At 38.6% G+C, this 12452-nt stretch overlaps 1 protein-coding gene across 1 annotated transcript in view; it reads right to left on the bottom strand.

Moving 5' to 3' along the window:
• The window catches only part of ANKS1B (ankyrin repeat and sterile alpha motif domain containing 1B), a 1383364-nt gene that overhangs the window by 888956 nt on the left and 481956 nt on the right, over positions 1 to 12452 (bottom strand). Inside the window, exon 9 of the mRNA XM_030886113.2 lies at positions 5305 to 5470. Within this exon, the coding sequence (XP_030741973.1) occupies positions 5305 to 5470 (166 nt within the window). The remainder of the gene's footprint in view (positions 1 to 5304; positions 5471 to 12452) is intronic.

Raw genomic sequence — 12452 nt, 5'->3', positions numbered from 1 at the left:
ACAGTGGCTGCAACAGTAGGCTCAGACATACCGACAGTTGTGACGATGGTGCAGGACCAGGCAATATCTGTACTCCGGTGCAAAGGCTCGCTGAGTCAGAACCAACTTGACAGCACCCGATGACAACATTAATAAAGTGTTCATCATTTTTTCCAAAAGTTTTATTGGCAAGTAATTTACATATCATATAATTTAATAGATCAAAAATTTAACGTTATTACGTTTCTACAATTTTTTCTCTGTCTTTTGGTGGTTTCAAAAATGTGTTTCTCCTCTCATTTTAAGCTGGAATTTGTGTTTGAGTTTAGCAGGATGTTTGATCTGGGTCTTGTTAAGTAGGTCCAAGATTTGTTTCATCCCTGTACTTTAAGTATTCACAACAGTGACTGGCATATGTAGGAACTTCATTAGCGCTTGATTTCCCAGTGAATAAATATTGTTTTCTTCTGCTCTGTCATTCCTGCCTAGTTCAGTTCTTATCTCCTCCACTCCAGACATACATTTGGCCCCTGTGCCCTAGTAAAAGCTCTTTTCCTTTTCCATACAGATTCCATCAAGTGTCCTACTTTAACTGAATTGTCCTCCTGAATACACTATTTCCCTCATTATCTCTTCTGTGGAATTTTTTTCATTCTTATCAAATACCACAGGTTTAGATTTGCATTCTCTTCATTATCCATGACTGATTCTGCCTCCCTCGGCATTATTTGCCTTTCCCCAATATCGTCTGCTCATCTGAAGTTTGTATTCTAATTTTTAGCATTCCTTTTCTGATGTTGGTTCTCCAGCATACTTTCATATATCTCGATGATTTCTGTGTTAGGCTCTGACCTCACCACCTCGCACCCTAAGCCGATGAATGTAGCACTCTGACGACGTAGAAGAGCACAAGTTGAGGTACTGACTCAAAGTCCTGGATTGATCTTTCATTATTATGGGAAGTGAATGTTTCAATTCTTCCATTTTCTCTTTAGCAAAATGTGAAGAAGAAGAATAAAACAACAGGAATCATAATAATTATGTGAAGTAAACGTTCTCACAATTTTCATTGGCATGTTCTTGTTTCATGCAAAAAGTCTTCCTTCTGATGTTTATGATTCACATAACAACCTACCTTTAATGCGACTAAAATGCATGTTTGGGGATGTAAACAGGCTGGTCCTGCAACAAAGCACCACAGAAAGTGAATTGATGCAGCTTAGATTATTAAAAATACAATTAAATATCTTTATGGAATTCTCTGATTTCAGCCAGTGTCCATCTCGTATCAACAATGATATCCCTTGTTCCATGTCATTTTTTGAATCTGGTCTGAACACTTGGTAGCTCCTTATCAATGTATGGCTACAACCATTGCAGGAGGATCTTTAGCAAAAATTATTAGTATGTGATATTCATCATGTTGTTCTACTATTTCTGCATAGTGTTGGGTCACCTTTCTTTGGAATGGGTACAAATAGGGGTCTCTTCCAGTCAGTTGGCCAAGCAGTCATCTTCCAAATTTCTTGGGATAGATGAGTGAGGGCTTCTAGGCTCCATCGGCTTATGAAACATTTCAGTTTTAATTCCATCACTACCTGGAGTTTTGTTTTGGGTTAATGTTTTCATGGCAGCTTGAACTACTTCCTTCAGTACCACTGGTTCTTGCCCATATGCTGCTTCTTAAAAATGGTTGAATTTCAACTAGCTATTTTTTATGCCGGGATTCTGTATTCTTTCCATCTTTGATGCTTCCGCCATTGTTCCATCTCTTATCCATAGACTCTTTCAATAGTTCAACGAGAGGCTTGTATTTTTCTTCATTTCCTTCAGTTTAAGATAGATGGAGCATGTTCTTCCTTTTTTGATTTTTTAACTCTAGGCCTTTGCACATTTCATGATCATATTTGACTTTGTCTTCCTGAGTCATCCTTTGAAGGTTTCTGTTGATCTCATTGACTTCATCAATTCTTTCATTTGCTTTAGCTACTCTATGATTAGGAACAAATTTCAGTCTTCTGACATCCATTTTGATTTTTTATCATTTAGGTTTTTTTGTTTTTTATGAACTTTTGCTTTCTTTGTGCATGCTGTCCTTGATGTCCTCCCACAGCTAATCAGGACTTATGTTATTGGTGTTAAATGCATCAAATCTGTTCAGCAGATATCCTTGAAATTCAGATGAGATATAATCGAGATTGTATTTTGGCTCTCCTAGATTTTTACATTTTTTCTTCAGCTTTGATCTGAACTTACAATTGATTTTGTTCCATAGTAGAATCCCGGCCTGGCTTTAGCTGTTGATATTGAGCTTTTCCATCATCTCTTCCAAGATATTTATTCCATCACCTCTTCCAGTCATATTTATTGCAAAGGCAAAGAGTGACTGGATCATAGCAAACTATGGATATTCTTGAGAAGAGTGGATATTCCAAAACACTTCATTAGGCTCATGCAGAACCTGTGCAGGATCAAGAGCGAGTTGTGTGACCAGAGGGAGGGACTACTGCATGGTTTAAAGTGAGGAAAGGTGTGTGTCAGGGTTGCAACCTCTCACCATACTTATTCAATATGAGTATGGAGCAAATAATCAAAGAAGCTGAATGATATGAAGAAGAATGTGGCATCAGGTTTGGAGGAAGGCTTATTAACAACCTGGGATATGCTAATGACACATCCTTGCTTTCTGAGAATGAGGAGGATTTGAAGCATTTGCTGATGAAGATCAAGGATTGCAGCCTTTAATATGGATTATGGCTCAAAGAAAAGAAAACGAAAATCATCACAAGTGGATCATCATGATAAATGGGGAAAAGATCAGAGTTGAGAAGGATTCCATTCCTGCTTGGGTTCCAATAATGCTTATGGAAGCAGCCATTAAGAGATCAGATGGCACATTGCGTTGGGTAAATATGCTGCCCAAGACCACTGTGAAGTGTTCAAAAGCAAAGATGCTGCTTTGGGGATTAAGGTGCACCTGACCTAAGCCAGGGTTTGTTTTTTGCCACACCTCATATGCATGTGAAAGTTGGACAATGAATGAGAAAAATCAAAGAAGAATGGATGCATTTGAATTACAGTGCTGGTGAAGAATACTGAAAACACCATAAACTGGCAAAAGAACAAACAAATCTGTCTTAGAAGCCGTGCAGCCAGAATGCTCCTTAGAAGCAAGGATGGTGAGACTTCATCTCACATACTTTGACATGTTGTCAGGAGAGACCAGCCCCTGGAGAAGGACGTTATTTTTGCTAAAGTAGAGGGGCATCAAAAAAGAGGAAGGACCTCGGCCCGATGGATTGACACAGTGGCTGCAACACTGGCCTCAAACATAAGAACAATTGTGAGCAGCGTTTGATCCTAGTGCACGGAGGGGAGCTACGAGTTGGACCCAACCAAATGGTGCCTAAAAACAACACACCAGCATATGTTAAATTTTAACATTTTATCATGTTTTCCCTGTTGACTGATTCTTAATTTGGTCTAGTTTTTCTTATTTGTTGCTTTCCTTTGGGGTTGAAGTTTTCATGTGTTTTATTTTGTTATTATTGTTGGAGGGGAAGAATTGTATGATTTTCGTTATGTGAAACCCAAGATAGATAAATCCATAGAGAAAATAATTAGAATAACAGTTTAGGGCAGAGGAGGTTGGGGGATAACAGGGAGCTAATAACAGTGAGTGCAAAAGTGAAGAAAATGTTCTAAAATTGACTGTGTTGATAATCATATAACTCTTTTAAATATATTCAAACCATTGAATTGTATAGTATGTGAATTAAATATCAATAAAACTGTAAAAGAGTAAAATAAAAAATGTTCATATTTATAAAATTCCTTAGCGTCTTATTTATAATGGCTTTTCTGCATTTTATTTTAAGCTTTCTCAAAGTACAGCTCTTCTATTCAGCCAACAAGCTTTTATCTTACCAATAAATTAAATTCATTGGAAAAGACGTACTTCAGAATTCTTCTATCTTATTGCAATATTCTCCTTTGTTCCTCTTTCTGAAGAAACACTGTCTGGGTTTTCTTAAGTTAACTCAGACTTCAGTTATACCTATTTTGTTTTCTCTGCTCATTGATTATTATCTTACTCTGCACCACAAAATCTCCCCTACCCTCTAAACCTGACCCAGCTTACCTGTCATAAAATAAACCATCTGTTTCTTTTGTACTTGCTTTCTTATGTCTTCTTCCCCTCTTCTTGAAAAGATCATCTGTATTCTGGAACCGATTTCCTGCGTTCTCATGTTCCATCATCTCATTATTAGCTTCCACAAAACTCATTTAACCAAAGCTATTCTAAGACTGACTTCTCCAAAGTAACAAGTAATTGGATTGCCAAACCCCAAAACAAGATCTCTCCTTGGAATATGTCTGACTTTCACAGCATCAGTTGACCTCTCATTTAAACCTTCCTCCCTTGTTACCTCTCCTGTGGCAGCCTGGTCTTCTTTAGAGCTAGCAGTGAAATAATCAGAAGTAAATTTGATGGTACTTCAAAAACCACATTCAATCACGGGTACTGTCATTTGTTGATCAAATAAGATGTTATTTAATTACTTATTTGCAAAATAGAGTTCACAATTTCCTTGCCTAGTTAATTACTTAGTAGTGCAAATGAAGAATGCTTTTTGAAAATGCCACAAAACAAAACAAAAATTATACACATTAGTTAAGTGTACTTAATTTATTATTAGCAGGGTTGGAGAGACTTAGTCTCACATACTTCGAACATATTATCGGGAGAGACCAGCCCCTGGAAAAAGAGATCTTGGTTGGTAAAGTAGTGGGGCAGCAAGAAACAGGAGGAACTCACAGGATGGATTGGCTCAGCACGTGCTACAACGATCTCTAGTGTAAGGACGGTCATGAGAGTGGCGTTGTTCTGTTGTGCACAGGGGTGCGGGGTCAGAACAGACTCCAGGGCCCCTAGCAACAACAACTGAATTACTTGGACACAGGATGTAGAAATGCGCATAAAGTGATGCTTGCTAGTAAATCTCCTATGAAATCTTGAAGGACAAAGATTTGTGTGTGTGTGTCCTAATTTTATTCACAAGGCCTCAAAATGCCTTCCCCAAGACAGTACCACGCAACGAGGTTCTTGGCTGGAAGTTAAAATCAAATTCCCTCTAAATTATCTGGACTCACTTCAAACAGAAACAAATTATTATTGTGACTGCATTGGGGCATTTTCATTTTGACAATGCAGTGAGAACATTAATATATTAATGCTACATCTTCAGATATACATGCATGTAATTGGAATTGGCCAATTACATATAAAATCTTACCAGTTCTTTTTTTTTTTTTTTTTCTTACCAGTTCTTGAGGAAGGTGCCCTCGCAATTTCTAAGGAGCAAGGTTTCTTCGTAACTGCCATGTCCGTGAGATCACATAGGAAGTTCTCATTGTCAAAAGGCAATGTCTCCAGAGAAGCCGACGGTACAATTTCCATAGTGTGACTCCTCTTCTTTGCGTAAGACTCCTGAAGACAAAAAAAGGAGGGGGGGGAACCCCAGCTTTGTAATAAAGAGCTTTTTTTATTGACAACAACTAGACAAAATAATCAGGCATATCTCTTCCTTAGAGGAAGAAGAGACATACCAGTTATATCTATGTCATGGTTCTAGTGTTTATTGACTATATCCCGATGGACTTCTGGAAGAAGGAACAAATGAGTTCTGAAGGAAGTACATCCAGAAGCCTCTTCCTAAGGGAGGCTGGTGAGAATCCATCTCACTTTGGACATTTCATCAGGACACCAATCCACTTCGTACAGGAGAGGGTCAACACAGAAGGGACATTCTCAATGAAGTGGATTAGCACAGCAGCTGCAACTATGCACTCAAACATAGCATATGATGAAGAAGATGGCACAGGCCAGGCAATACTTGGCTCTGTTATACATAAGGTCATTAAGAGTTGGAACCAAGTCGATAACAACTAACAGCATCTCTTCTTCCCAAAATAACTATGAGCTGATGATTCATCTGTCTGAATAAGTAATCTCAATATTATTAGCAATCTTTTTTGATGGGTACTTACAACTGGGGCCCCCTTTATTTATTGCTCAAGCAATAACATTCTTCCCTTGGCATGATCTTTCTCTCTTAACATCTGTTACTAGTTGTAGAATAAACTGTTGTATAATCAACAGGAATTCCCCAAACTCCACTCCTTTGCCTTCCTCCTCGAACAAGCCACGTGAAGTCATATTGCAAGTTAGATATGAGAAAATTTGTTGGGAGACTTTTGGGAAAATAAATTTCACCAGAAGAGAGGCCTACAGGGAGGCATTTTCAGATCCTTGACCATCCACAGGTTCCTCTTTCTGGATGCACTTCTTTATTTGGAATGAGGCAGACATCTTTTGAACATAACACAATAGGCCCAAAATAAAGGACTAAGCAATCTGAGAACAGCATTAGTAGGATTAGAGAGCTCATAGACTAACCCTAGGACCACTTCTTGATGATATTATCGAGCTGATAGAGTAAGCCTAGGACCACTTTCTTCAGGCTTCATAATGCATTTCTTATAGTTAGCCACTACTAATTGGTTTCTCTGTCACATAGACTCAAAAATACTCCCACATAATACTTGTTTGTGTGTGTGTGTGTGTGTGTGTGTGTGTGTGTGTGCTGCAAACTAATATGCTAAGCTTCTCTTTTCAGATTAGGATAAAACGTGAGCTCAATTGTATATTATTTATTCTTCAATATATTATAAAACTTGGAATTCACTTCATTTTACAAAATTTGTACCTTGAACGCAGGTACAAATTGGTCAATAAACATTTATTGGGTGGCTTGTACATATCTAGGGCTTTTGTAGGAGTCCTTAAAAAGGAATGACAGAAACCTTGTTCCCCATGGAGTTTTAGTCCAGTAGAGAAGAAAGATTATATGAGTAATGACTTTCACAGTCATGTTTTTTACATGTTTTTGAAGTTTGTTACCCTTATAAATACCCTTCACTGCAAAGAGAAATAAGAAAATAATACTATATTTTTTAAAAATCTTCCAAGAGATACCCAAAGTTTGGTAAAGATTTAGTAGAAGCTCAATACATTGATAAGGATACATACTTACCCTATCTATTGCTATTGAACCATAGAGACCTATAGAACAAAGTAGAATTGCCCTAGCAGTTACCAAGGTGCTACTACTATTTACGAAAGAAGACTGCCACATTTTTCTCCCATGGAATAACTGTGAGTTTGAACCCTTGACCTGTCAGTGAGTAATGGAGTGCTTAACCATTGTGCCACCAGGGCCCCATATTATATTTGCAGTCTAGTAGGATAAGTATTCAAGGTCAGTGTAATTGCTTTCAGACCATATCAGACCCTCACATCAAACAGTCAATTATGTTCACTCTACTCTACTGGAAGCAGGAAATTGGGAGTAATTTATTTTTAACAACAAAGGGTGACAAAGTAGAAAGCGTCCTAAGAAAAGCAATCAGGATGGTGTATGATTTAAAATCCATGTCACAGAGGAAATGATGAAAGGATCGCAGTGTTCTATCTTGGGGAAGACTTACAGTCACATAATCGTTTTCTCAATGCATTTGAAAAGCTGCATGCCAAAAGCTCTCTCTCAAAGATGGCTGGGGGGAGTAGGGAAAGAATGGTAGTGGTTGATTTATTTTAAAGCTCTTAAGGGCAGAACAAAGATCAATATTTATAAGTCAAAGAGAGGACTGTGATGTCAATACAAAGATAACACTCTACCAATTAATACCATCGCCTATTTCTTAAAATAAAAACATACTAATATAATAATTAGCTAACAAGTAGCACTATAAAGTAACATGAGGAATTCTTTATTAACAAAATCTTTTGGAGGAAAACAACTAGTTATTGATGAAATTATGTAGGAAACACATTGCATAGTGAAGACACGAGTAAGCTCTATGAAGGCTGGAATTTGTCTTGGTCACCACTCTGTTCTTCCCAGAATCCAATGCATGGTCTGGCATATAAAAACCTGAAAACTCAACCCGATACCATCCAGTCAATTCCCACTCAGATAGACCCTTTATAGGTTTCTGAAGTCAGAAATCTTTATGAGAGCTGACAATCTCCTCCTCTTGCCAGAGTCATTGGTGGGTTTGAACCACTGACCTTGCAGTTAGCAGTCCAACATTTCCCCATCAGCGTCACCAGGGCCCTGCCATAGAGTAAGGCCCAATAAATGGCTATTGATCTGTTAATAATGTGTAAGATCCTTTCAAACAAATCTAACTACCTGGTCAGGTAATGTGCCCTTCATATGCAAATTAATTTAAGTTTGGTTATTTTTATTTACTCCTTTGTATATCAGAAGTGAAAAACTGCACACACACAAAAACCCTGAAGTTACAATAAGATTGTAAAGTGGCTATAAAAAAAGGAGTCTACAGATTAAGCCTTATGTGAAAATTAAATTAATTAAAAGAACTTATTTGTTATGGGTTTGGTTAAATTAGGACTTTTCTGTGTTTGTAAAGAAATATGAGGATTTTCAAGACCTTTAGAACCTCTTTGAGATTTAGCAACACAATACAGGTTAGTCTGTTTCCCCAATGCCTCTTAAAAAGTATGCAAACATGAGTATTAGAAAAAAATTAGAAAATAAGAAAAAGGGGAAGAATCACATGAAATTCAAGTGTGCTGAGATACTAATGCTAACAATTTTGTGCATATCCTGTCAGACTTTCCTTCTGCAATTATATGTGTGAGCAGGGGGAACTGTATACAAAGGAAAGAATAAAAATGTTTTAATAATAATGAAGTGTACCCAATTTTGCTTCCTTAAGTGAATGACAATGTTTTTATACAAGAATACATAGCTATTTAACCACTGTGCCACCAAGGTTCCTGAATATTGACAAAAACTAAACCCACTGCCATCAAGTTGATTCCGATTCCCAGTGACTCTGTAAATCTTTACAGGGGCAGAAAGCCTCATCATTCTCCTGTGGAGTGGCTGGTGTGTTTGAACTGCCACCCTTGTAGGTAGCAACCCTGTGCTTATCCCCCAGCTCCTCATGGTATATGTGGTCCGGTACAAACAAACAATGGGGTGTACTGTTTAAAAATGCCAAAGAGAAAGAGCAGAGCATTAGCCAACAGCAAGGCCCTGGTCATACGTTGAGGCAGCTGGCCAACTTGCTTGTTTCAATCTGGATATAAGCGTGCTGCTAAAAGGAGTTCCGGGGTCCTGCTGGTGTAGTGATTAAAGTGCCTGTCTGCTAATAGAGAAGTGGCAGATCCAGCGCACCAGCAGTAAGTGGGAGAAAGTGCAGGCTTTAGAAACCCAATGGAGCAGTTCTATTCTTTCCTAGAGGGCGGCAGCTGTAAGTCGAGCTGCTAGATAGCCGTGGATTTGGAATTGGTTTGGGTAAGATGCTTGGGCAAAGTAGATAGGATATTTGGGGAATTGCTTGGTAATCATGCAGGATTAATTCTAACACTGATATAAAAAAGTATCTGTACGGTCTGTCTAGATCCCTTGTCTTCTCTGTAAGGACACCTCTCGGGTGAGGTGTTAGGACCCAGTCCTTCTTCAATGATAACATTTTCCAAGATCTTACTTACAAAAATGGTCACCTTCACAGGAACCAGGTCTTAAAGCTTCAATAGATCTTTTTAGGGGCACAATTCCCCAAATATGTGAATATACTAAGTGCTTCCTTTAAGCAATTATACATAATTTCTTTTCAAACATTTTTTTATTACTTTCAAATATAAGAGGAATACACAGTAGATAGAATAATAAATACTATGAAAACAAAGAGTCCATGCTGATCAGAGATTTTTTGGGGATGCCTAATAAGTCTTTAAAGCCGAATTTGCACCCCAAAAAGTTAAAACAGATAAACCCACTACTTCAAACCTAGAGCGCAAACTGTGATGACGGATCTTTTGGTTTCCAGAAAATTCCTGGTTGAACATCAGATCCCTCCCCACATTCCTTATTTTCTTCCTATTTCCCTACTTTCACACACAGTTTTTCTTTTAATCAAAAAGACTCACTGAAGCCAGGACTAAGTATTGTTGTTACATTGGGCAGAGGGAGGGAAAGGGAATGAGAGGACTATGTTCTTTGTTATCACAAGACCACTGAACCCCCAGAAATTGCCCTCTTTAAAAAAACAAACAAACAGGATATGAAATATAGGGAAACATATCCAGATGAATCATGTGTGCTCACTATTCAGCTTAAGAGACAAAACACTATTATTTAATAAATGGTTATTTCACCAGATGCCTGTGATTTGTTAGAGCATCAAATCAAGTGTACCAAGACTTGGAGCTAGAAACCCGAAATGGAAGAACATGCTTGGAATTTCTCTAGCTAGCTGAAAGAACTGAAGAAGAACTTCAAACCATGAGTTTCTATACTGAATTATTCTATGGGGAACATTTTGAATGGATGAGGGGATCTCAAAGAAGATATAGGGAACACACAGCCACTGTACCAAAAAGAATTGATTGATTATCAACCATTTGAAGAGATGGCAGATCATGAAAAACTAATGACATTGAAGGAAGATGTTCAAGCTGCACTGAAAAAAACCCATAAGCTTCAGGAATTAACAAATTTAAATGTTCCTGCAAATGGATACAGCATTGGAGGTGCTTACACGTCTATGTCAAGGTAATGTGGAGGGAGCTAGCTGGCCACTGATGCTTAGGTGGCCATATCTGTACCCATTCCAGACAAAGGTGATCTACTCAAATGCAGGCATGATCTCATAATATCATTAATACCACAAGAAAATAAAATCATGCTGAAGATAATTATAACACAGCGGTAGCAGCACACTGACAGGAGCTGGCAGGAATTCAAGCCCTATTCAGAAGAAGAATTTGAGAAATAGCATTGCTGATTTCAGAAGAGCCTTAGCTGAAAGCAGAGAATATCGGAAAGATGTTTGTTTTCTATTGACTAGACAAAGACGTTCAATTATGTGGATCATAGCAAGAAGAACGGGAATTCCAGTACACTTAAGTGTGCTCATGAGGAACGTTTACATCGACCAAGAGGCGGTTGTTTGAACAGAACAAAGAGATACTGCATGTTTTAAACATGATTATAATCAGGAAAGGTGTGCATTCGTTTATCACTTCATCATACTTCTTCTACCTATAGCTGAGCAAATACTCTGAGAGGCTGGACTATATGAAAAAGAACGCTTCATCAGCATTGGGGGGAGACTCATTAACAATCTGTGACATGCAGATGACACAACCTGGCTTGCTGAAGGGAAGAGGACTTGAAGCACTTACTGATGAAAGTCGAAGACTACAGCCTTCAGTATGGATTACATGGCAACATAGAGAAAACAGAGGTCCTCGCACCTGGACCAATAAATAGCATTATTGTAGATGGAGAAAAAGATTGAGGTTGTCAAGATTGCCTTCTGCTTGGACCCACAATCAACATCCAGGGAAAGCAGTAGTCAGAAAGTCAGATGGTAGATTTCACTGTGCTGCACGAGATCTCATTGGAGGACTGAGATAAACCTGACCCTCCTATGCATGTGAAAGGAAGATCACAGAGTAATTGATGCCTTTAAATAACTGTTTTGATGAAGACTCTTAAATATACCACAGACGGCCCAAAGAACGAACACATCTGATTTGGAAGAAGCTTAGCCATAATGCCCCTTAGAAATGATGATGGCCAGACTTGGCCTCACATGCTTTGAATGTGTTATCCGGAGGGATCGGTTCTTGGAGAAGGATAAGTAAAGGATCAGGGGGGGAAAGGCCTTCAATGGGATGGGTGGACACAGTGGCTGCAACAGTGGGTTCCAACACAGCTAAGATCGTGAGGAGGGTGCAGGACCGGGCAGGATTTAGTTCTGTCACACGCAGGACAGCTTGGAGTCAGAACCAACATGATAGCACCTAACAAATAAATAATGTGTGTGTGTAGTGGTTTATGCTCTGCACAGCTTTGTTGTAGTTCGGTACCATCTAGTGCATTCCAACTCACAGCAACCACAGGGAGCGGAGTGAAACTACCCAGGCATTTTCGCCTTGGCATTCTCTTTATTGAAACAGATGATCAGGCTTCTCTCACAAAGCCACTAGGCGGTTAGGAACTGCCAATCTTTTGGTTGGCAGCCAAGCACTTAGCCACTCCACCATCAGGAGCTCCTTAATAGAACCATGCTCATTCAAAAATTAGTGTTAGCAATAAAAAGACTCTATAGCATGTATTATATGTTGCTTACTCTAGGTTTCTATAAAGTTTGAAACTATCCGTGCATCTACCTAGCCAGATTGTATCAGTGATTAAATATAAGTTCCTATGCGTCTAGCTACACACCCAGAGTGCACCTTGGAAAACTTGGCCATGTGGTTTTCAAAGGTCACAGCCTTAAACACTCTCTGGAGCCAGGTCTATGTAAAGTACTTGTACATCAATTTGTCAAAGTTCATGAGTTTGAACATGAGTTCAATTAAAAAC

Source organism: Echinops telfairi, unplaced genomic scaffold (assembly GCF_000313985.2).
Source record: "Echinops telfairi isolate 266 unplaced genomic scaffold, ASM31398v2 ScPeMD7_2;HRSCAF=8, whole genome shotgun sequence".
In the NCBI taxonomy this organism is placed as follows: Eukaryota; Metazoa; Chordata; class Mammalia; order Afrosoricida; family Tenrecidae; genus Echinops; species Echinops telfairi.
Note: the sequence above shows the minus strand (reverse complement) of the source record. Positions and strands in the feature narration are given on the sequence as shown.